Raw genomic sequence first — 26,785 nt, 5'->3', positions numbered from 1 at the left:
ATTGCTTGTTTGATAAAGTGCCAAAGCAGAATTGCAAGGCGAAGTCATTCATCTTCAATTTCCCCTATTTTCAAGTGTCACAACAACGAACCACAGCAGTGACAAGCACAATTTAGCAGATTTTCTCAAAAATAAATAAAAATCTGCTCCATGTACCGTTTTGGTATTTTTTCAGTCATAGCATAATATTAATAATTGAGACTGGGTATGAACTGAATTGTACAGCTCACATTAACTGACTGAACTGGAAGCGAGTTGTCCCCATCCCTGTTGTGCAGAACTGAGAGGTGTTTGCTGGACATCTTCGATGTCCTACAATCTGCTGGCGGGTCTGAATATTTCAAACACTGACAACTAGGTGTCACTTGGATGCAGATGAATCTTCTAACAGTGTCACTCAACTGACAAACAAAAACTGTCATGTGAAGGCTACATCACTGTTATATATATTTAGTAAAATATGGTCCCTCTTCTACACATTTTATAACATGCATGATATTTCCAAAATTAGACATTAAACACCTATCCTAACTTAAAATACTCGTAGTGACATTAGCAGAATACTCAGTGATGAATGATAAGAGTTTGTGCAGAATAAATACTCACTGTTAAAAAGAGCTATTAATATCTTCCTCCCTCCACTTTCAAATGAATGGAGCTGGGGCAGCTGTGTGCTGTGGGGAAAAAAACTAACAGCAGTTTTCCACTGCAAGCTGTAACCCCCTGTGGTCTTAGATAAACTGGGTTATTTATACTGAGAGATTAACCAACTGTAATATACATTATAGTTGGTACAATTACCTGAGTGTATTTCCACCTGCCACAATGTACTATCAAACACATTTAAACAGGATCCCTGGATCCCTACAGTATAAGAAAATTTAAATGACTATGTTCTTCTGTTTTGCTACAATCATCTGACAATCAAGGAGGGACCAAGTAAAACCTGTTCACTTCTGTCAGGCTTCTAAACCTGTTCACATTGCGCTCAAATGTCTCCACAGTGTTCCTTATAGTTTTTGTCAAACCACGCAATAGCTATAGTTCACGTGATGTAGCTAAACCATTTAAGTGAAAAATAAATGTCCTTATCTGTCGTTAATCCACTATACTGTTGCTTCAGAGGGAGCAGCCCACAGCACATTGAGGCGCCCCGGTGTTCCCTACACTGGTGCTGTTCGGCGCACTTTGACAGCAGCTGTGCAGCATCTGTAACTGTAATGAATCATATCCGCGTTGCAACAGTAAATGTCGGATGATAAATCTAATCAGTAAGGATAAATCCGGCTACAACAGCAGCTGGCCTGGCAGCTAAAATTTCTCATTAATGATGTTTTCTCTCTGCGTATTAGGGCATGGATCGTGCGTAATTGGGTTAATCCCGACGTTTATTTGTTTTAAAACATAAAATAGTCCTACCTCGCTCATGATGGACGGTAACGTCGAGGTTTCTCGCCTGTTTCCAATACGTGAGTTGCGGAGTAAGAAGTTTCAGCAACAGTGGTCTTTAAAAGAGTGGCTCGCCGCGGACAGAGAAGCTTTATAAAGTGTTAAGCCCAACTCCTCCGTGTCATCACGTCACCAATAAACCAATAGGAATGCCGTGGGCGAATGTGTCTCCCAAGTCACCACCCAACTCCTTCAAATATTCATACCCTGTGTAAGCCCCTTTCATCATGATCAGCCAAACGGAGCTTCTCTCTCCTGTTGACGAACAACCGCTCACAAATGTTATCGTTGGGAGGCATTTCATGCACCAGTCATCATGTCATCAATAGAAATTGTTATTTCACCACATGTACCATTGTGACTCCCACCTGAGTGTGTGCACTTCCCGTGGGTGTGAGCTTTATAACAAAAGCAATAAAGTAAAATAATAATCTGCCTTTTTATCTTCCCTTTCAGAATCGCCACCATAATGTTTTTATAAGGTCTATCCATTACATTTTATTGTTATTTTATTTTATGAAATGTGTTGTGACGTTTGCCTGGCATTCACCTCACATTTATTGTAGGATTAATTATAGTAAAGGTTTACTGTGGTATAATACCCTAATTTGATTTTCTCTGGTGAATTCACAAACAACACCATGTAAAATGTATTGCATCAGAGAGACTAAGCTTTGCATTTTAACTTTATTAAATTTCTTAATTGAAAGAAAAAGCGGCAGTGATATTTTAGAAAGAGCCTGCCTATTTCTAGGGGGGGTGTATAATCCTTTCACATCAATCCAACTGAATCCAGCCATATCCATTCCCTCCTTTTCATCCCCTTCAACATCAATTTCACAAATTGAGGTAGCTAATTATCGTTTGTCCTAAATCCATACATCCATTTGTAAAATTCAATACAGGCAGTGTTTGATCATTCAAATAGCAAGCAGCAACTTCAATCCAAAACCCAGAGGGTAACCTTTATCTGGCTCCTGCACATCTGCATGGAAATTGTTTCAGACAAAGAGAAACAGGAGTAGTATTCACAAAGCTTTAATGTGAATGTAACTTGAAGGCTGGTCAGCTTCCATATGGACTGTCAGTGACTCCCGATGGACGCTTCATGGATGGAAGATTACGAAGCTGATTACAAATGAAGCCTAACATCTCTGTTGCTCTGACTTGACAAGCTGGAGCAGTTTTGCACTGAAAATGGCTTTGTTCTGCAAAAATAGTCCTCAAATTTCTCTGCTTAAGATAGTTGGAGAGAAGGCAGTTGTTTTGTTTTGCCAAGTACAGCAGATGGTACTGAGCTTTTTGCAGAAGCTTGTGATGTACTGTAGAAGCAGGACACAGCACAATGTTATAGAAAAATGGTATCCACAAGAAGCTTTTCAGCATGTAAAGTAAAGGCTGGAACGTGTGTCTCACAGCTGCACAAACAAACATGCATGGGGTTCGCTTGGCTGTTTCCTTTACACTTGTGACATATGTGCAGTGTAGGGCAACCTCTTATCAATCAGGAAACTTCCTTAGTGGAACAATTTTGTAGCTGATGCGCGATGACTCCATCCTTAGGTAAAATCTGAGTCATTGGAGAGTGTCCTTACCCACTTTTATAAAGGTATAGCTTGAGGATGTAACAAAGTCTGTCTTGAGAACACTATGCTTGGTAAGATAACCAAAGCTTAAAGTGTTTAACAGCAACAATTAAAAGGCAAATACTAAGAGCTGAGGCTATGAAGACGTCAGGAAGAGAAAGAACAGCTGGTTTCTTCCGCGGGGTAGACATCAGTGATACATTTACGAGCAGGCAAATTGTCGGCCAGCTACAGACATCAGATGGACATTTTGGGAAACAGCTGGTAGTCCTACAGGAGACAGCAAACACTTCCTGAAGGCAAGATGTGATGTGAAAGTCAGAGGAACAAAGGATTGCATATTGTGCACAATGGATAGAGGGGGCACATAATGGGCAGCATATACTGGCAGTGTGTGTGTGTGTGTGTGTGTGTACATGCGGTTTTCTATCCTGGTAACTACCTGATTAAAATAGCTACCTCAACAAAACAGTTCCTAATTTGATGACTGTCATGGAAACTAGCTCTGGATCCAGGATTGGTAACCAGGACTCTGTATTCAGGTTTGTACATCATTCATGAGACCTCTAAGTGCTCAGAGCAATGTGGATTGTGACACTGAAGTCTCTATAGAGGTAAATGTTGAACTTGTTTGTGTAAATAAAATGGCTTGTTGGCTGGTTTCTGATAAGGTGAACATCCTGAGAAGGTTTAGCAAAATCCATACTTTGGTTGAACTCTGTTTCAGTGTTTTTTTTCTCTTTAGAGCGAGCACAGGTTTTGTGTATGTGAGATTGCATTTATTTATTTACCCAGAGAAAAATCTTAATTTGCCTCAATTGTCTGCATTTGACCCTGTGATGGACTGGCGACCTGTCCAGGGTGTACCCCGCCTTTTACCTAATGTGAACTGGGATTGGCCCCAGCTGACTCACTGATCTGACTGACTTGAATTTTTCGTCGTATTTGCTAAAATCACTCACAGTCACTATATCCTGAAAAAAATCAGGTTCCTATGGCTTCTTCTAGTGCTCCTTATTCCATTTGCAAGAATCCACCGTGCCCGAGTCAAAACTACCTATCAGAGCCAGGAGTAGTCTCTAACAAAGTGTCAATCATTGCTCGTGCACACACTGCACGGCCTCCCTCCCCCTGCGTATGCTTTCACTCAGTCAAGATCAACATTTTCAGCGCAGCTTTAGACATTTTGCAAACACAATGGCTGAGAAACCACCAGCAACAATGAAAGAACTGCCCATCCCCCTTTTGCCAACAACAGTACAAAACATGTGTTCACGTCCCATCTCCACACGGAGCTTCAGACTCATTATGTTGAATGCCATGGCATTCATGTGACAAGTGGCAAAGAGGCATGATGACAAACAGTGGGGAATAACTTTTGACGGAGGAGATTGGTGTACTAGCCTCTCATCCTGCTGTTAGATGTTATTACAGCTGCCTCTGAAGCCTGGGGCATTGTGCCCTGGGGCGCTGTGCCCTGGGTCGCGAAGTGCTGGAGGGGCATCTTTGAGAAGACGAGTTGAAGCGAGAGGCACTGGGGTCTTGGCAAGACTCTCGCAGTGGAGAGCGAGCCCTACGTGGGCTTAGATTTCGCCAAGACGTTCTCACTCTCAACTCGTCACATATTGACGCTTGGTCAAGGCCCTTTGTCGTCGCTTTTTAACGACCTGGGTAGCCCCTTTGCATCATTTCTTGACGTTTAGGGCTCCACTGTCAAGTTAGCAATGCTTAGCAACAACAAATATGCAACTTCCGGTTAGACTTTCAAATTAAAACCCTAGTATTTCCAAACATCGCCATATTGAAACGGTGGGTTATTAAAGTCATGAAACGTTGCAGTTTGGTTGAGTTTAGGCAACAAAAGTACTACTTGTTTTTAAGGTTAGGAAATATACTGGTTTGGGTTAAAATAACTACGTATGTCACTTAACACGTAAGTTAACTAACGTCACAAAATTGGTCTTCTGGTTCAAAGCCGGGGTTCTGGCCCTCCATCCACCCAAACCAAACCACCTCCTTACTCAGTCATTTCTGTTAAATATCAAATACCTTCCTTTACCGTCAAAAACCGACAGTACAGAGCTTCCTCCACTACATTGAACTATGATGCTAAAGGGACCCCCAGTGCGTCACAAACTGACGACGATGGCTCTTGACCATGCGTCAATATGTGACGAGTCAGGGAGTGAGAACGGTTTGATTTCGCAGGGCAACCAGCTCCTTTTGCTGCTGTAGGAACTTGTGGGTTTTGGTGGGCTGGGCTTAGTGGAGTGATACAAGCAGCAGTGAAAATTGCAGAAAGTTTTGCATTGTATATTCAATTTTTACTGACTGCTGCCTTAATCTAGATCCTCCTGTTGTACGAGTGGTTCACCTCATGCAAAATAAAGAGCGCACTCTACTCAGTGCTTTTACTGTCCTAAAAATTTGCATGACTTCTTTGTCTGTAAAGTTACAATCAAATTGCATGCCATGCTGCGTAAATCCATAGTGACTGAAGGTTTAAGTTGTTATTATCTTGACTGATTAAATCATGTAGTTTTTTTTATCTGTATCTTCTGTCACATTCCACTGTGTAAGTTGGGGATGCTGTTACATTTCCATCAGGGTTTTGACTGATGAATTATTCTGAAGTAACACCTTTATTCTGCTTTGCTGTGTTGAGGATACTCCTCACTCAGAGAATTGCATAGAATCTATTTTTATACTCTGCACTGTGTGTGTGTGTGCATGTTGATAAGGTGGTAAACACACATATGTAAATGTTTGTTAACTAGATCTTTTGAGGACTTTGCATAGATTTCTCCAAGATTAAAAAAGATTTTGCTCTTTTGTTTGGAAGCCCCTAATACACATAGTAAGCCCATGCTGTCGGTCACTTAAAATTTCATTATGAAAATATCCCTGTTTGCCTGGCACATATTATTATATGATGTAATATTGTTTGGTCTTGCTTCCCTCTTTTGCATGCAAAAAATGCCTGCAGCCAAAACTGCTTCATTCTTGTTTTTATTTATTTGGAGAAAAAAGTATAATACATTTGAATAAACCATTTGAGATTTGTTCTCAAGGAGGATCCAAAAAATCAATTTTTTTATGTTCTATAATTATGAATAATAATGATAATAATAATAAGAAGAATTTCTTTCCATTTGTAAAAATCCTATAAAACATTTGTGTATTTGTGTTCAGAGTGTGTGGCTTTGTGATCACTTTTCACCTTGGCTTTCTAACGTGTGAGGGCTGAGGAGAGAGGGAGACAGATCCTGGAAGTGTGTTACTATCCATCTAACTATCTTACAACAAAAACATGGATGTTTACAAATGTGGGGTGTGTATACCAATCTTCCTCCACTCATACCTCCTTCATAGACCATGTACTTGCTCACACACAGAGAATCAATCTCAGCTTTATTACAGGAGAACATTTCGACCGCAGACAGTTTTTCCTTTCATCTCTGCCTGTCTGAAGAAGCCAACCTCAGCCCAGCAGCTTGGTACACAAGAACAAAGAGAGTGACCCCAGCGCCCTTCTCGCTGCAGGGCAATATGGATACAAATAAACACAGACCCAGTTTGAACTCTACAAGTATGAAATATATAAATATCCAGAATAATAGCAGTATATTTATATAACTATCATCACTTTTACTATGATGAACATATTTTCATTTTGATTTATAGTGGCTGAACTAGTGTGTGTCCTGCTAAATAATGACTTTCTCACCACAAGCTAAGTAAAACACAATTTTAAAAATATGGCTGCCCATATTCTGTATTGTATTTGTCAAAAAATCCCATGATAGGATAGAAACTTATGATGAATTTATTCTACTATTATTTTATTATGTTATTCTACATTCAATATTGTTTATTTTGCCATGGCCTGGTCAGGGCAATAGAGCTCCATTGATGTCCAAAAAACAAATAAGCTTTCATTACCATGACCATGGATGACGTTGGTTAATTTTAGTCAATCACATATACACCGTACTGCTGCTGTAAATACTCCCTACAGTACCAAATATGTACTAATCCGTAGCTGGAAATAGTTCCCAACTCCTGCACAATCTACTCCTGTTTTAATAATGTTTGCAAAAATTGTTTATTTTTTTACCTTTTTAAAGAATGAAATTACACATTTGTGACCTGTTTTTAATTTCAGTCCCCTCCAAAAGTATTGGAACGGTAATGCAAATTCCTTTGTTTTTGTTGTTCACTGAAGACATTTGGGTTGAAGATCAAAAGATGCATATGAGACAAGAGTTCAGAATTTCAGCTTTTATTTCCTGGTATTCACATCTAGATGTGTTAAACAACTCAGGACATATCACCGTTTGGATTAGACCAAAGCATTCTTAGGTGAGCAAAAGTAATGGAACAAATAATCTTAAAGTAAATAACATTTAATATTTGGAGGTATAACCCTTGCTTGCAATAACTGCCTCAAGCCTGCGACCCATCGACATCACCAAACTGTTGCGTTCTTCATTTGTGATGCTATTCCAGGCTTTTACCGCAGCTTCTTTCAGTTCTTGTTTGTTTCGGGGTGTTTCTCCCTTCAGTCTCTTCTTAAGGAGGTGAAATGCATGCTCTGTTGGGTTAAGATCAGGTGATTGACTTGGCCAGTCTAAAACCTTCCACTTTTTCCCCTGATGAAGTCCATTGTTTTGTTGGCAGTGTGCTTTGGGTCGTTGTCCTGCTGCATGAGAAACTTCCTCCCAATTAGTTTCAATGCATTTCTCCGTAAATTGGCAGACACAATGTTTCTGTACACTTCTGAAGTCATTCTGCTGCTACCATCACAAGTTACATCATCAATAAATATTAATGAGCCTGTTCCTGAAGCAGCCAAGCATGCCCAAGCCATGACATACCTCCACCATGCTTCACAGATGAGCTTGTATGCTTCGGATCATAAGCAGTTCCTTTCTTTCTCCACACTTTGGCCTTTCCATCACTTTGGTAGAGATTAATCTTGATCTCATCAGTCCATAAGATTGTGTTGCAGAACTTTTGCGGCTCATCTCTGTACTTCTTTGCAAATTTCAATCTGGCCTTTGGATTCTTACTGCTGATGAGCGGTTTGCATCTTGTGGTGTGGCCTCTATATTTCTGCTCTTCTTCCAACAGTGGATTGTGATACCTTCACCCTGCACTGTGGAGGTCGTTGCTGATATCACTTAGTGATGTTTTGGGGGGTTTCTTCACAGCTCTCACGATATTTCTGTCTTCAACTACTGTTGTTTTCCTTGGCCGACCTGTCCGACGTCTGTTGCTCAGTACACCAGTAGTTTCTTTCTTTTCAGGACATTCCAAATTGTTGTGCTTGTTATGCCCAATGTTTGTCCAATGGCTCTGGTCGATTGTCCTTCTTTTCTCAGCTTGACAATGGCTTACTTTTCTCCCATAGACAGCTCTCTGGTCTTCATGTTGGTTTATCCTCTTTAACAGGAAATGCAGTCTTTATATTTTTGAACCAAGGATGAAAACTTAGACTAGTCATGCAGAGCTATTTAACGTTTGGACAATCAACCTAAAAGGCAACACCTGGGCAACAACAAACATCTGTCAGTCACATGTTCCAATAGTTTTGCTCACTTGAAAAATGGGTGGGTTCAAACAAAGGGTGATATGTCCTGAGACATGGTGGAGACATCTAGATGTGAATACCTGGAAATAAGAGCTGAAATTCAGAACTCTTGTCTCATAGTCATCTTTTGATCTTAAACCCAAATGTCTTCCGTGAACAAAAAAAACAAAGGAATTTGCTGTACCTTTACAACACTTTTGGAGGGGGACTGCAAGTACATTTTAGAGGGCAGGAAGTTGATTGGAAAGTACATTTACCTGACGCTTTTACCCAAAGCGACTTTCAATTGCAATACATGGGGATTGAACCCAGGTCTCTCACACCAAAGGCAGGCATCTTATCCATTGCGTCATCACCACCCCGTAGCACTAGAGATAATACAATGCTTTGGTCTTTACATGGGATGTGTTGATAAAAAGAAATATATAGAATACAACATTATTCTTTAAAGCACAATACAAGACACACCACATGTACAATCCCGATGGAATTAACTGCATGTCATCTTTCTAGATTTTTCCAGAGCATTCAACCCCATCTCAAGGTCTTTATAAGCAGATGGAGTTAGCTAAATCCATCTGATTTAAGATTATTTTGTCAGTCTCTGCCTTTGGCACAAAGGGAGCGTTTACTAATTTCAATTATTAATATTAGTAGTATTTTATCGCATCCTTGGTGAGTTTAATTGAAAAACCATTGGTTTAGTAGAGATTAAGCGTTTTTTACAATTCAGAAAGTGGATGCTTGATCTTAGGCTTGCCTACAGGCGCACAATCTCTAATTATCTTGCTCTAAAAAATGAAAAAGTGCAAAAGAAAAAAAAGAATGAATTGTATGTCAATAGTATGAAATGATCAGATATGATGTCAAACTACAGCCAGCGTGAGATGATCCATTCATGTAGCTATATTATAAAATACTGACAAAAGTGACGATATAGCAATTGCAAAAGTGCTCAGAACAGACTCTATCATGCACACCATTAGGATCTCCAGTGGGAACTGCACACGGACGAATACAGCAAACTACATGTAGGAAACTGACAGAAGAAGGTGTAGTGTAACTTACTGTACATAATATACTTGTTATGGTCATGTTATTCGTCTTTGTGCTAATTTTTAAATAACAGAGATCAGAAATGGACTGCAGCAGAGCTAATAAGAAGTCATGTGTCATAAGAACAGATAATAAATAAATATTTGGACCTGAAAAAATTCAGAACCTGTATTTGTATTATTCACATTCAGTAGGATTCACAGTTACTTGAGTACAATGGACATACACAGATTTGTCTTAGTGACACTGGTGCAAACTCAGTGACAGCTTACAGAGTTTCACAGTACAACAACAGGAGCTAAGTGTAAAGTATAATTCACAGTCACTGTGCACTGCAGGGGACGTCACCAGAAATACGATGCACCCTGTACAAATCAGTCCTCACATCCACATTCACCCTGCAGCATTATATAGCACAATGTCCTCTTGCGCAATGTGCCGTACAATGTGATTCTATCTGCAGAGGGAAGAGATTTATCTTTATCATTATGTTATTTCAGACTCCACAGAAGGAAGCTGGGCTGTGATTGTGGACTGCTGCATGCAGTTAACCTGATGTGTATCACAAGCACCACGGAGAAGAACATGCCCGTGGCTTTCAATTATACACAGATAATACTGTTTGCTTTGACTGGCACTGGACACTCTTTCAAACACATCTTCTTTTTCCAATATTGCAAATGTTGCTGTTAGAATTAGAATTAGCCAGATATGTCTTGATATATCTTGAGAGAAGGAGGTAATAGTCAACCTTTCAGCCTGGTGTAACAAGGATTCAATTTGAGCAGTTAATTTAATAATAAATAGGTAAAATGAATGAATCTGCAAAAGACGTGCAGAACCATTACACTTTCAGTGCTATTTTTTTAACCTTTATTTAACCAGATGATCTCATTGAGATTTAAAACCTCTTTTTTCAAGAGACACCTGGCCAAAACTGCAGCATATTGACAGAGCACAGTGCCGGACACCATCTGCCAAAAGCCAAAAACCAAAGGACATTCAACAAAGACTCTTAAGATAGACACAAATAAACAATACAACTTTAAATGGCCAGAAGAAGAAGCAACACAAACAGAAGAGAACATTAACAAGATGACGCTGAATTCAGATTTAAGATATAAGATGAGCTGAAAAAGAAAGGAAAGTAAATCACTTCCCTCCGGGTCTCTGTGCTCTGTAGAAGGAGAACAACCACATCAGAGCTGCATGGTAGAAGAAGTGTGAGAGGATCAAAGGTGCCTTTGAAAAAGAGTGAAAAGAAGTCAAGGTAGACTAGCATAGCTAGTGATGGAAATAAGAAGTGACCGAGCCATAGATTATACAAAAAAATGGAACAGAAGAAAGTTAATATGAGAAATAGAAAAGCCAGGCTATGAAAAATATGAGCATTGTACAAGGTGTATGATCCTTCACACAAACACCAGCCCAGTATCCCTAGGGATTACCATTTTGGACAACATTTAAAGACAGATATTTTGTTAAAATTAATCATGTGGTTCTGTGTGTCAGCGGTTGATATTTCACCTGCACTGACATGATTTCCTCCTGTACATTCAGTATGCCATCAGCATTGAATTACGGAGGTGTATTTTCCACTTGACTGATAAGACAAAAATTAATCCTCCCTATAACTTACCGTCTGTTAGCTTGTCTGTGGGCCAGGGGCCAAGTCCCAATACAAAGATACAGGGCACAGAAGAGAGTAAGAATCATTTCTTTTGTATCAGGTTGCTTTGTTTGTAAGCCTCAAGCCACTGGTTGGCTCAGCAATACATCTCTTGTCTCCACACGTTTGATTAAAGTACAACCACCAGCCCATTCCAAGTGCAGCTTTTATAATCCTGGTCAGGGCTGCTGGCATGTGTGAGTGCAATTTAATGTTAAAATTGTGCGGCATCTGCGGGAATGGCACTAGATCAATTTATTATCTGTCATTAAGGAACGTGTCAAACGTTGCTTCTCGGTGCGCTTTTAACTTAAATAAAAGGTCAACAGATGTATGTGACAATGAAATTTCATCTGGGTATATCTGCAATGTGTGTGTGTGTGTGTGTACCTCCTCGCACTCTCTAAACAAGCGTTTTGTGTCAAAAGAGCCCAGGGATATTCTCCTTGTTTCCATGACTGTGGTTTGCAGCTTAATCTGTGGTGAGCAGGCCACCACTGGACAGCCAGAGACAGATGTATAATGAAATCTCACACAGGGAAAACCTGACAGCTCCGCCTGCCTGGAATCCTCTTCTTTATGATCTACGGCTATTGTGTGTCTCTCTCCTTCCACACTCTTCTTTTCTCTACCTCTTTAAGACCTGTATTTATAAACCCCTCCTCTGCGGGGCTTCCGACTGCTGTCACGCACCTCGTCACAGTTCGTTCCTGTGATGCTCCCCGTCTCGGCGAAGCACCGTCTGCACTTGCCAGGTCCTTCCGTGGTGAAACGCTCCTCCTCATCAGCGTGTGCAGAGCCATTTTTATAACAAGTGCTGGCTGCTGGGCACTGACAGCCACAGAGCTAATCAGCTTCTATTAGCACACAGCTTGCTGAAAACAAAGTAGGGTATAGCTAATGAGATAAAAACACAGCTACACTAGATTAGTGCTGGAAGAAGTTATAAAGGCCAAAGGGTATCCTGGTACAGAATATCACAAGATTGTTTTATTTATTTTCCAAGATTAGAACCAAAGAATCTGACTATTGACTTATATTTACTTTTATTTTCTTGACAATACTTGAAAAGTGATGAAGATGAAAGGATTGAGACCACTCTCATGTCAGTACGGTATATATGAAGCTACAGCCAGCAGCATGTTAGCTTAGCATAGCATTTATACTCAAAACAGGGGGAAGCAGTTAGCCTGGCTCTGTCCGTAAGTAACATTATATGTCGCTTGAACCAAAGTGTAAAGATGCCAAGTTGCAGTTTTACATAGGGGTATGTGCGTGACTACTTTCCTGTCTGGGAGCAGCAACTTCCTCCCCAAACCACAGTTTTTGTAGGGATTAAGTAAACGAGTACCTAAATATATTTACTCAAGTACTGTACTTAGGTACAAATTAGAGGTATTTGTACTTTACTTGAATATTTTCTTTTCATGCCACTTTCTACTTCTACTCCACTACATCACAGAGGAAAATATTGTACTTTTTAATTCACTACATCTATCTCTTTATCTGACAGTTTTAGTTACTACTTACTTTACAAAATTTTTACACACAAAACATATGAAGAGTTTAAAAAATATTATGTTTTGTTATAAATTACACAGTTTATACAAGTAATCTGGGTGGTGATGGAGCAATGGATAAGACACATCCCAAGTAAAAAAGAAATATACTTCAGTAGCACTTTTTCTGGATGCACTTATCATATTTTAATTGTACTATACTAAGTGTATAGTAAATGTGTTATTTTGGAAGTATGTTGTATGTTAAGTGTCATTTTAGAAATACTTAATGTCAACTTTAAGACTATTAATATCTTGGGAAGCTGCTTTATGAAACCATTCAGTATGAGAATAATGCATTAAAAATAACTTGCAAAATGCCCTTTTAGCATAATAATAAAAATAAATTTTATAATACACACACATACAGACAACTAAAAGACTTTAATTTTGTGTACATTACAAAAATAACTTCCTGTACATTAAAAGGTACAGCAGCATGTATCACATCTTGACCAAAATACCTTCAAATAAAAATAAAATCAGTAAAATGATGACATATGATCAGTATTACTGAAAAGTACACTATACACATCCCATCATTAATGTTACCCATGGTGGTCCCTCGTACAGTTCGGACTCTGGGCACGGCTCAGATGACCTCACGGCAAGCCATCCTACTTCTGACACCATATGCGGCCAAAGGCGAGAGCAGTCACCCTACCCAGATTCAAACACAGTTCTACAGGGTACCAAACATGCAACTTTGACAGCAACGCCAAAGAGCCAGGCTCGTTGGTATGGCAGTCCAAGCGCTTACTCAACTGTAGTGAAGGTACTCACAAACTTACAGTACAAATGGTAGAACCAAACTGAAACTGAAAAATGCCACAATCCTTATCCTTGGAGTGGAGGGTCGGTTATCTTTGAGTAGGACTCGTTGCATTTTCTGCGACTGCAGAAACTATGGGATTTGGAAACTGCTTTATCACACAGCATCTGTGGAAAAGAAAAGAAAATATTTTGTCTCTATCAAAGCAGTATTACCTCTAATTAATTAACAACCACTGTCAGATTTTTTATTTTGTTGAAAGTTGCTGAGACACAATATGACATCATGTCTAACTGTTCTGATAATGCTAACTGTTTAGGTTCAGGTGAAATGGTTTTCCACAAGGGACCCCTCCCAGTTAATGCTCAGTTCTTCCATTATAACATGATCAAAAACATTACATAAACACTACTGTACATTCAGCCAAGGAGCTGTATATGATAAAATGTTATTAAACAGGTACAACAAATAACACAAACATTCAGATTTGCTCAACAACTGTGCTGTCCACATGTCATTTCACATTAACACAGCAGTCAATTTGTGAAGTAGCCAATTACTTAAAGGGGCTATATGTAAGTTTATCAATGAAATTAATCAAATTTTCAATGCCTTATTGTCAATGGGCTCAAAATTCACTTAGAAATTAAGCACACGCCTGTTTTCTCCGTTGCTTGTATCAGCCACTATTCTGCTTTTAATGTGAGGTCTCCAGGTCGGATTCAGCCCTGCGCGCGCTCTCGAGCCTCTCTCTGACTACAGCGATAACACGGCAGCTAACGACATGCAGTCCACTAACACCATAAAACAACCGGCTCACAGCAAAACACAGGCTCCACGTAAGGATACAAAACAACAATAAAGTTTTATGTGCTGAAGCCCATCAGACCAAACAGGTTCAGATGATGTTGAGTAAAAACAAAGTGAGCATTAGTAAAGCTGGAGAAACACAGAGAAAGTCACGTTAGCTCAACGGCTAATGCTGAGCAGTTGCTAATGTTATCCGGTGCAAAGTTATATCGCTTTCCATATTACTTGAACAACGAACGCGTCCCATGTTACTATCCTGTGTACCACAGTTGATTTCGCCTGCAAGAAAGGATGTAACGGTAAAAACGAAATGTGGAGCGATTTGTTTACTAACGTTAGCCTATAGTGATGCAGCCAGGAGCAGCCAGCTAACGCTACATTAGCTCGAACCTGCCGCTGTTTGCTTCGTAACATTCAGTTTAGGTTTATTGTCGTTTTACCAATACTCAGGTACACAGCTTCTCCACCTCTCAGTCACTGTAACTAACGTGATCCACATAACATAAAACACTGTAACAAAACGGTCACAACAACACAGAGGTTGTTGTGACCGTTTTAACTGTTATAAAGTGTGACACAATCTTATAATATTCAGTCCAGCTCACTACCCGTTTCGTTATTATCCAATAAATTTAGCTGTGCTGACATTGCTGAGCCTCCGGTGAAAGATACACAGATAGTAAAGATAGTTACTGAAAGCAGCAGGCGAGCTAACGATGTAGCACGTTGGCTAAATGCAGTAAATGTACCGTGATCATGTAACATGGATTAGTTCAACCTGCAGCTGATAAAACTATTACTGTAACGTTGCAGTGGGAGTTTACCTGAGTTTCCAGCTCTGCCTGTCTATAGCCGCTGTCACTCTGCCTTATTTCAGGAAGATTGCGCCAATATGCAGCTCGCTGCTCTGAAAGGTACGGTGTTGATCTGCCTCTGAGACGGGAATGTTGAAGTAACAGAGCCTGAACATGTCTGAGTGAAAAGCCACAGCCTGCATGCTGGTGTTTCTGCATTTATTGCAGGATTTCTGTATGAAAGCGGTTGAGTTCAAGCGAGCACGCGTACGAGCACACACCTGCTTGCAATCTTAGAACAGCACCGCTAGCGGCCGCTGGAAACTACATAATGCCCCTTTAATGTATAACAATATTTTAAATAAAATAATTTTTTTCACAAGTATATTTGTTTATTTAGTCTGACCCTGTTGACATGTAGTGAGAGCAAAAACAGTGATCGTGTGCAGAAGCCAGACAAACCTATGAGCACATCGAGCTTGTGAGGGTCCAGCTGGTCCTTTGAGGTTTTCCTGATCTCTAAGCCGTCTGAGTGAGGCAACGATCCCAGGAAGCTCTAAAAGAAAAGAAATGCAGTTGCAAATGAGTTTAAATATTCAGTTAGGCCAGTACTTCCACCTAGTTTAGTTCTTCATTTGTATCATTAAAAACACTGTAATTATATTCTTATAGCAAATCTTTATTATTATTCTTTATTTAATTATCTTGAGCTAAGGCAGGAAATTCCAACTCTGGGTTTAGCATTAAGTAGGTTAAGGTTGGCAAAGGGTAGGTTCAAGTTTTAAAAAATTAATACAGGATCTATGACCATACAAAGAGCAGTATTGAGCAATATTTTACATTAAATCACATGCTATTATATCTTGTGGTCAGGCATTGCAGTACATAAAAACATTATTTCAAGCGTGTCTTAAAACAAATCTCACATACCCCTGTACACTTTAACATTGCTGTTATAACTGAATTATTGGTCACTGTAATGATTACCCCCTCCATGGCTGCAGTGAAGAGAAATCTCTAAAAACAGTGTACCTTTAGAAGATATCCACTTTTGAATAGTCTAACGCAGATTAAGCAGCTGATGATTCATAGTAGCTTCAGCTAAACTTTGGAATGAATTTATACAAAAATGACAACTGTGGTGATGTCTTTACAGACTATATGGGCAGGAATAATGATTACAGTGACCAATAACTTACTGTAAACATGGACATGTGAGTATTAAGGTAGACTTTAAAAATGTGAACCTATTATTTAGCACACAGACAGCAACATATTAGTAGCATTTATTACAAGGATAAAGACCTCACTGGTCATTTTTAAGAATTGAGGGCTCATACACACACATTCACAGGCCTGCCTTGTTAAAATCTCACGCATCAAATTCCAGCAACACAGTTACTGAGATAAATTTTAGTAACATTAAAAACTGCCATACAGCAAAAAGCAATACATTACTGTAACGTTAATTGCGTTTCTTTTGTAACGCGTCACTCCCAACACTGTTTAAGGCAAACGAAAGTCACTGTCTTGATTATGAAGCTATTAAAATGCTAACGTTAGCTAACAAATATATTACTCCACGTGCTAGCATTAGCTAATGCACGCCAGAGCTATCCAACAAGGAAAATATTTCCAAACCCAGAGTGAGCTCAACTTTAGTTAACTTACACAATTGTGTTGTCTTACTAACAATAATAAACTTACCAAGAAAGACTATTTTTGCGGGCAGTCTCTGCGTGTCCTCTCCTGCTTGTACTTGACAGGCACGCCTCTTTAGCTCTTTTCACATTTAGCTTCTGCAGGGAGCTGACCAGATATTCTTCTCTTCTGTGTTCTTTTCTTATTATGTCTGAGGTGTCCACCTTCCAAGTCCGAGTCGATAAAGTAAAACAAAGGAAACCTGAGAAACAAAATGATTTCTGGCTTCCCTCTCTCAAGGACAGTTCACACGTTAACTTTCGTGAAGCGGACTTTCACGTTCTGTGATTGGGTCGTCGATTTGAAAACCTTGATTCTGATTGGTCAAACTGAATGCACTGCTGCAGGTCACACTTCGCCCCTGTGTACACATGTGTTTACCGTTTACAAACAGAAACAAGTATAACTGCATTATGATTTAAAGTATGCTTATTTCTATACGTTGTTGTTTGTTAAGTTAACAACATGTGCTGCTTCCTTCTGGGCCAGGTTACCCTTATGAAAGAAGTCTCTGATCTCAACTAGCTATTTACCTGAAAAATTAAAAGAAAGAAAATAAATGAAAAACAAGAAATAATATGCTTTTGAAAAATATATTTTAATGTTAAAAAATACTTCTGGAAATCAGACTGAAACGTGTGGCAATTACATAAATAATTACAATATTTTGCAGTACCCTACACAAGGAAGCATGTTTGGCATAAATATATTTTCAACCCACTAAAAGTGTAATTGTTTAAATAAATATATTTTTAACCCACTAAAAGTATAATTGTTTAACAATGTACTTCCACAAAGTACACCTAAATAGTATTTTCTTAGAGTTAAATAAATATATTTTTAATAAATAGACTAAAATATTGTAAAAATATACTTTTATTTAAGCACATTTATTAAAAGTTTAATTAAGCATATATTTATTACCAATTTATTCAAAGTATACTTTTGAGAAGTATGTTAAAGCTCAGGAGAATATATCTTAAAATATACTTGTAGTAAGCATGTTGGGAGTATGAATGTACTATAAGCATACTATGTGAATTTCTAGTATATTTTCAGGGCCTTTAAGAGCACTTTTTTGGACCTGGGATGCCTTTGGTGTGAGAGACCTGGGTCCAATCCCCCACTGTAACGCATCCACCATTGTGTCCCTGAGCAAGACACTTAACCCCTAGTTGCTCCAGAGGCGTATCACATATATAGCAATTGAAAGTCGCTTTGGATAAAAGCATCAGCTAAATGAATAAATGTAAATGTAAGTACAGCTAGTACATTCATTGACTGACAGAAATTTTACTGGCAACTAAGTCATTTTCAGGGTTCACAAATGTGAAGATTTGCTGCTGTTCCTTTTGATGTATTTCTAATCATTTTGAGGTTTGGACTGACAAAACAAGCACTTTGAAGGTGTCACTTTGGGCTCTGATTAACATTTCTGACTATTTTCAAAGTTTCAATCGACTAATGGAGAAAATAATCAGCAGATTTATATGCAATGAAAAAAGTCATTAATTGCAGACTGATACAAAACAGATCAACCTCAACCAACGACAACAGTAAAATCCTGCTTTTACATTCATGCATGAGTAATAATAATAACTTGTTCAATAGTATAACAGTCACAGGGGACATTTTTCATTCTGCATTGAGTACTTTTACTTTTAATACTTTAAGTATATTTTCCTGATCATACTTGAATACTTTTACTCAAGTAACATTTTCAGTGCAGTACTTACTTAAGTAAAGGATCTGAATACTTCTTCCACCTAAGCATCTCCTTGTGGTAGTGTCATATTTACCATAGATATGGAAGGAATCTTTGAATCTAACTCTTGGCAAGGAACCAACAAATCTAAATCAGTGCATTTCCCAAAATGTTGAACTATCCCTTTAAAAGTTGTTAAATGTGTTTTAAGGAGAAAAGAATTTCCTCATTATGAAAGTCTGTTCATATCTCTAAAATGAGGATACTCAGTCGAAGTCATGTGAATGTGAAAAAGAACAATCATGCATACACATACAGTGTGTGCACACATGCTCCCTTTTACACACACACATACACCTTCCTCACTCTCTGCGCATGCATTTTCCTGACTGCAGCTCTCCAGCTGTCATGCTCAGTGGGGATCTCCAGTAGAGTACAGACAGTTCATTTCATGTCTCGGCTCTGCACGCTGCAGTTATTAGTGCCTAATTACTAGGAATGTTGCCAGTCAAAGGAAAGTGATGATAGGCTGTCTACATGTCAGGCGCCAGCTGAATACCGTCCAGACTGAAAGAGACGGCGATGAATGAACTGGAACCCACCGACTTGATGTCCTGAGAGTGAATTTACTGCTCTTTGCCTACTGGTGAGGTCTGGATTCAATTTGTCTTGCCTTGTCTGCGCTGCTGATCAATACCAACTGTATTACAAGTGGAGCAGAGCCAAACCAACGTGCACTGTCAGCACCTGCACATGGATAGATTGGTCTGGGAATATTGGCAATACTGCTGTTTATTCATAACAGGGAAAAACACATTGATATTAATTGAATTCATCTTAAACAAATCCTTCTCATGTATATCAATAGCAATAATTGTATTGCCATTTGATCGCAAAGTTTTGAGGATTGCAGGAAGCTTTGTGTATCATGACAACAAAAGTCTTGCATGCATGTGAAGAAATACAAAAATAAAAAACAATGCAAAAACTCTATAAAAGAATAGTTCACATTTTTGGAAATTATTATACTAATTCACTTTCTTGTCAGGAGTTACAAGATAATATCATTAACACTCTCACATCGGTCTGTTATATATAGCTAAATTCAGGAGATGCCTAGCTTAGCTTAGCATTAAAGACTTTCACGGAGTCTTCATTCATGGTGACAAGACCCCAGGAAGTGTATGGATCAAACAAAGAAAATGTAATGTGTTAATGCGATTTAGTGGTGCGGGTGGGCGGATTTTGTTTAGTTTTGGACAGCCAGGCCAGCTGTTTCTGGCTGTTTCTTGTCTTTAAAGACAGCGTGTAATATTGAGGATCTATTGACAGAAATGCATCATAATATATATAACTATGTTTTCAGTGGTGTACTATAAAGACCTTACATAATGAACCATTATGTTTTTATTACCTTAGAGTGAGCCATTTCTATCTACATACACCGCAAGTCCCCTTACATGGAAATTGCCATGTTGCGCCGCCATGTTTCTACAGTAGCCCAAACGGATAAACTGCTCTATGTTGAATATGTACATTAGTAGTAGTAGTAAAAGTAGTAGTAGTAGTAGTAAGAAAAGAAGAGAAATTTGGACAAATGGAGGACACAGTATTATTCAGAGAGTGTCGGCCATCGTAGCTTCTCCTGCACGCTTGGAAAGGGAGGGGTGAGTAGTGACTCATGGTACATTTTTTCCTCCTTACATCTTTATTGCAAAAAGAGAAATAAACTGTATATGGGACATAAAGAAGTATTCAGAACTTTGATTCCTGCAAAATCACGTATTGCACATACATATTTTGCAAACATGTAATTTGTAATGTGGTTATAACAGTTAGTTTGCTGTCCATGTAGAGGGAACTAGACGTCTGCGTGTTGTTTATATGCTCTGATAATGTTAATCCAACACATCTTTGTAGTAGCGTTGATTCCACATTCCGACCATCCAGCAGACCATCCAACCAGCACGTGAATGCACCGTGAGCCGCTGGTTGCAATTCACAACCCTCACCACTAGATGCCACTAAAACTTACACACTGAACCTTTAAGCTGAGCTAAGTTTACAGTTTACTGTAGCTTCATAATTAACGGACAAATATGGGAATGGTATCAATCTTCTCATCTAACTGTCAGCAAGAAAATGAATAAGTGCATTTTTCAAAATGTTAAACTTCTCCTTCAATTACCTGTAAACTAGAATACAATACAAACAAAAATCATGTTCATGTTTTATCATTATTGGTTATACGTGGTTTAATTGTTTTCTCTTTTGGTTATTGTTTTTTACAGCCCTTTGTAACAACTATGAAGATTGTTTCATAAATATTTTAGTATTGATTTTATTATTCAAGCAATTTTTATTCCCATAATTATTACGCAGTTTACAACTGCGTTTGAATTAATATGACTATGTGAATGCTTTCATTTTGTCTGTTGCAGTTATTCACTTATTTCTTGTCTTATCTTTATTAAAATTTTCTTCTTTTTTATATGTACCTTAATAAATAAACTTACTTGACCATTGTTCCATCCATCTTAGTCCCTTCACCTGTTTTCAGCTGGATCTGTGACAAAATTATTTGTGGAGCATTTTCATGCCAGGAACGTTTAAACACCTTTTACATTACCAGGACCACATTTATGGAGCTGTTAAAAGCAGCTGCGCCACTATGCTGGTAATGTGTTTTTATTGCCTCATCATGCAGCACACAAAACAGCAACTCCATCCATCCATCCATCGTCAACCGCTTATCTTGCGTACAGGGTCGCGGGGGGCTGGAGCCAATCCCAGCTGACATCGGGCGCAAGGCGGGGTACACCCTGGACAGGTCGCCAGTCCATCGCAGGGCACAAAACAGCAACTCTGTAAAACCAAAACACAAATACCAACTAGAGAGCAGACAGTCAACTATTACTATTGTAGCTAATGGCAGAGGCCAATAGGCAGAGACATTGTATACTAGTATAGTTACTATTGTAACTATTCTAGTATACAATGTATACTAGAATAGTTACATAAAAAAACTCAAAGCTGTGAGTTTAAACAGTCAGGTAAGATCAGTACAGTGACATATTGGAGAGTTGCATTTGGAGGTAAACTAACACTGTTTGGTTTAGTGCAGCTTTTATGCCGCTTGAGAGGGCAGAGAAAAACAGACTGTTAGCTCAGTGTTTCTTGGATAAAGGGTAATTCTCTGTTGACTTTATTTTCTCTACAGAAAGGATGTAAAATCAAGATGTTCAAGAGCATGCACCAAAAAATCCACTCTGGAGGAGCTGTGCAATTACATTGTTTCACACTGTCCTCGGCTCAGCTGGGAACGAGAGAGAAGTTGTAGATATTCCCATTAACTGAATAATGATGTATTTCAGCCAAAGAGCAGAGCGCAGTCCTTAAAGAGAGAACCAGTCAACTCAGCAGCAAACAGCAGAGCAGCCATGATGAGTCAGAGCTTAATTACTACACAGCCAAGAAGACCTTGGTTTCCTCCAACTTCCCAGTGACATTATTGGAGACTGGTTCTGAAGATTACTTCAAGCAGTATTTTATGAGACATGAAATTGCTGAACGAAGCCTCCTGAACAGGAACACAAAAGGCTCTGGCAGAGCATGAGGGTACATTACAGATGGCCTATCAATAGCCATTAGCTTGGAAACCTATTAATCATTTCTCGTTCACCCAACTGCCCTGGAGGAAAGACAAAGACAGAGACAGGCAGAAAGACCAAGTCAGATCCATTTGGGATGCAAGACCGTGTGACATTTTAACACTCAATAATTAAATCTACTGGACCTACGTATGAGAAGAGGTTCTGCTAAATAGATATTAACTGCTCCTAAAACAAAATATAAACAACAAGGATTTTATTGGTTTGTGCAGCAAAGATACAGTGCAAAGAGATCCTACAAGACAATGCCTTTGTGGCAAGGTAGCATTTAAGCAACATTATATAAGATGTGGTGTGATTTGTCGCCCCTGTTGTTTCAGTGTAATTCACCGCTGTTGTAAATAAGAACAGATGTACACATGCATTGGTTATGATTACATTAAGATCAAAAACTAGAAAGTGGCCAACTTTGCCAACACAACAAACATCAAGCAAGTGCGACAACACAAGAAATAGCAATATCACTTACTAGTTCAACTGTGTACACGGAAAGAATGCCAGCTCGTTGTCTGTCTTGCAGCCTTTTATTTCACAAAGCTCTCGCCAAAGCCCGGTAGCCTCTTGGTCACTCTTTTTTTGTCTTCTTAGCTTCCTCCGTCAACATCCTCTTCTGTCTATTCGCCTCTGCCATTAGCTAACGTTATATCCAGAGGTGGGACCATGTCATTGTTTTACAAGTCACAAGTAAGTCTCAGGTCTTAGCACTCGAGTCCCAGATCCAGACTCATCGAGACAGGCAAGTCAACAGATGTCTATTTTTCAAGCACAGATCAGGTAAGGCAACTCTGAACACACCTGGTTTAGTATAAGAATAATATCCATCCTGCCATTAACTATTTCCACTTATCCTTAAGCCTACAGGGCAGTGTAAAATGCCATAGGCTTAAGCTAATAATGTTGAATAGAAAGTAATAGCAGTTATAACCCCATTACATTGGCTCGAGCTGAACTAAACATCACAGCCTGCTGAGAGGGAGTTTGGGCTTTGGGGGGGGGGTCACAATTATCGTTTTATCTTATCTTATCGGTTGCTTGCTTGTTACTCTCTTTCTCTAACTTGCTTCCTTCGACAAAATCTTCTTCGGTCTCTTCGCAGCCTCTGCCATGATATCTATACTGAGAATACCGAGTTAGCTTCTTCCAGAGAACGTATAATGTATAATGTACACTGTCCATTATTTACTTTTTGCATCTTGCTTGCTGAAGAGGCCTGTTGTTGCTGTAACGCATTATGCCGCAGTTGTGATAAATGTCCTGCCCAGGATTCCAATGTTACATAGAGCAGTAGCAGGCACTGCAAGCCAGAGACGCCATTCACGCTTTGACAAGTTAGTGTACCATCAAAAAAATTTTGAAGATGTTATTTTAAGATAAAATACTACAAAATGTTGCTTTAATAAGGGCTAGCATCAGCATCTTGATAGGCTTGTATAGAACATAGGGAAACGTATTTCCAAATAATACAAATATAACAAAGAAGCTACTGCTTTATCAAAAAAAAAATTCCCGGTCTCTGAAAATGGGTTTGTTTGTTTTAGATGTTTGAACTAAAATGTCAAGAGTGTATATTTTATCAGAATTTACAGCTAAACTTACCACTGCTGAGGTTGCCAAATTGTCTGCCAGGATAATCAGGAGCCTTACATGGTCCACTGTTTCATCATCCATCAGATTACTCCACATTCTTCCAGTTACTATTCCCTATACAGTCAATCCATTTCCCTACCCTTTATCCAGTCAGCTAAGATTCCTCCTTCTTTGTGGGTAATCCCCAATCTTTTAATCAATGTTTGCTTCTGCTGCTGCAACTCTCAAAGCAGTCAAACTATGTTAAAGACCATTATCTCACATTAACTTGTCTAATCCACAGCTCATTCTTTAAAAATTTAATGTGTTTGAACCAGTGGTTGGGTTTATTATAAATTCAGAAAATCAAAAATAAATCCAAGTAATTTTTGTCAAGTTTGTGCCATGCTATTGTTCTTTCCTGGGGGAACTGCAAATGGTTAAGGATGGTGATACAATAATCTTGGCTCAGTCCTACAGTGGGGCAAACACCACAGATATAATTCAAGTTAGGTCAGAAGTGTACTGGATATTGTTGATTTATCTCTCGCCAGTCACATGTACCTTCTCCTTTCCCAGGTTCTGCTCTCACCTGCACCTTTTGTGGCAACATTTGTCGTTCTAGGTTTGGTCTTTGCCGTCTAATGCTGTGGCAGAACTGCAATTGGTAGTCAATTAATCAATCAAACAAAAATAAATCTACAACTATTTTGATAATTGATTCATTGGTTTGATGGAAATTTGATGGTCCCAAGTTAAGTAAGTGTGTGCTGGTCTTACATTTTGGTCAACTTCATATCTGTTTTGGTTTTGGACTGTTGGTCAGAGAAAACAAGACTGAGATCTGTTGACATCAGCTTAGACTCCACACCAAACAATGGAGTGAAATTAAAATAATATGTCGATTAATTGATACTGAAAATAATTATTTGTTGCAGCCTTTTAAGTGACATCATAGTAAACATTCTTACCAAAAACAGCATTTAACCAGATGCACATATTTGAAACATAACCATCTATTGATAATATATCATGTAGCTTTATGGTTAAGGAAGTGTGCTGTGCATTAAATGCAGTAAATGAATACATCTGGTGTCCCACATTGAAACAGCTTATCAGCATATGAAATTGGATTTATCATATTGGGTCAAGTGCATAAACCTAAAATACAATATCCTATGAGAACCTTTTATTAATGAAAGAAGAGCGCTGACCCTAAAGCAAATGCTTTTCAGACTTCAGCAAGTTTGTCAAACAAGTGCCACACGTGTGTCCATAGCTGATGGAGCAAAAAATGAGTTTAAACAAATAAGGCTGCCACGGCAATATTTCTAACTGCCATCAGTAATGCAGTGAATGCATTTGTCATGTTGCTGCCATTGATTGGTGTGTTCCTGTTAAATAGAGAATAGAGAACTGCTCAATTGCCTCAGAGGACATGGTAGTCAATGCACGATTTGATCATTTAAGAGAAAGCAAGAATACCACATTAATAGAGAGAACGAGAGGAAGAGAAAAACGGCTCCTTGATCTTTATAGAAAGAAAGAAATATGAGTTTATCATCATGCACTGTGGTGCCTTTGGTCAGCATTAATGACTGATGGCAGATGTCTGCAAGTGATTTTTTGTGTCTTTTGTATAAAAACAATATTTGTCTGCAATAAGAAAATGCCAGTTTGAGAATAAAATGGATGAAACTATTAACAAATGTAATGAAATTCCTTTAAATTCAGGGACGTCACTAGGATTGAAAGACGGGGGGGCTTAGCCCCCAGGGTATGCGTAACTTGAGCTTGCAAAATCTTTACACTCGCATCTTTTGTTACTGTATTACAACTACACTTATGTCAACAACCAGTGAAGAAGCCAAGATGTTAACAAATAAAAAGCGACAGCATACTCTGTCATATTCTCTGTTGAGCAAAAATGACTGTAATGTTACATGGGCGTTGGAAGCAAAAAAAAAGTGGGTGGGTCCTCCTCCAGGATTTTTCAATAAATAACACACAAAGACACACCTGAGCATAAAGAATCTTAAAATGCTTTGTTTACCTCTACTTGTTTTTTTTGTTTTTTCTGATTTGGTTTTGAAACGGAATAATCAAAGAACAAACCATACACGGATTAGGAAACACCCAAAACGATTACTTTAAGCCAATAAATACAAATTATATTTGCATTATTCTATAGTATTTATCAATAGTGGCTTAGGACCATGTTAGGGTGGCCTCAACTCCCCTAAAATAGGACTAACAACGTCCATGGTTAAAAATATTTTTACATTATATATCTAAAATATTTTGAATGTCCAGTCCAGTTTCATGGCTTAGGCTTCAGCCCTTACACAAAAGAAAAGTGTGCCTTTATGCAAATACTATGGCAACTTGAGCACTATAAGTCTGTTGATGTTTTGAAACTTAACTGTGGGTTGTGGAAACACTGAATTTTAGGATGTGGTATCCAGGCAGAGGGCCTATAACGGGATCATCCAAAAATGACAGCTGTGCCATTTGATTAAAAAAAGGGCTGCAGTGGACTAAGCTGCACTAGCATGTTGTAATGAACTGAAAGCCTCTTACAGGGCCAACTACATTCTCCACTAGCACTTTTTTCACCTGACACAGCAGTTGAGGAGTCAGACATGCAACAGATTTGCCCAACACACTTTTGCTCCATCCTCATCCCAAATGTGGATGTTAATCTGTGTCCTTTAAAACATATAGAAAAAGCATAATTTGCTAAAATACTTACCGGAAGTTACACAACAATGGATTGGAATCAAGCTCTGGCTTTTTTCATGTAAACATGTTAATTTAGTCCATAAAATTTATGGCATAGAAACACAACCTGACC

General features: G+C 38.7%; 1 protein-coding gene across 4 annotated transcripts in view; it reads right to left on the bottom strand.

Moving 5' to 3' along the window:
* Nucleotides 1–17,261, bottom strand: part of pcp4b (Purkinje cell protein 4b) — a 54,082-nt gene extending 36,821 nt beyond the window's left edge. The window contains exons 1-4 of one of the 4 annotated variants that reach the window (XR_006828801.1): nt 16,996–17,261; nt 15,751–15,844; nt 13,704–13,851; nt 13,362–13,572 (exon numbers count right to left, since the gene is read on the bottom strand). Coding sequence is in view for 1 of the 4 variants with exons in the window: in XM_046074288.1 (XP_045930244.1) it covers nt 1,420–1,428 (9 nt within the window). In the remaining 3 variants the exon portion in view is untranslated. Of the gene's footprint in view, nt 1–1,419; nt 1,546–13,361; nt 13,852–15,750; nt 15,845–16,995 lie in introns of those variants that run through there. The other 3 variants (XR_006828800.1, XR_006828802.1, XM_046074288.1) reach the window with 3 other exon arrangements.
* Nucleotides 17,262–26,785: the final 9,524 nt, after the last annotated feature.

This window comes from Micropterus dolomieu, linkage group LG17, assembly GCF_021292245.1.
Source record: "Micropterus dolomieu isolate WLL.071019.BEF.003 ecotype Adirondacks linkage group LG17, ASM2129224v1, whole genome shotgun sequence".
In the NCBI taxonomy this organism is placed as follows: Eukaryota; Metazoa; Chordata; class Actinopteri; order Centrarchiformes; family Centrarchidae; genus Micropterus; species Micropterus dolomieu.
Note: the sequence above shows the minus strand (reverse complement) of the source record. Positions and strands in the feature narration are given on the sequence as shown.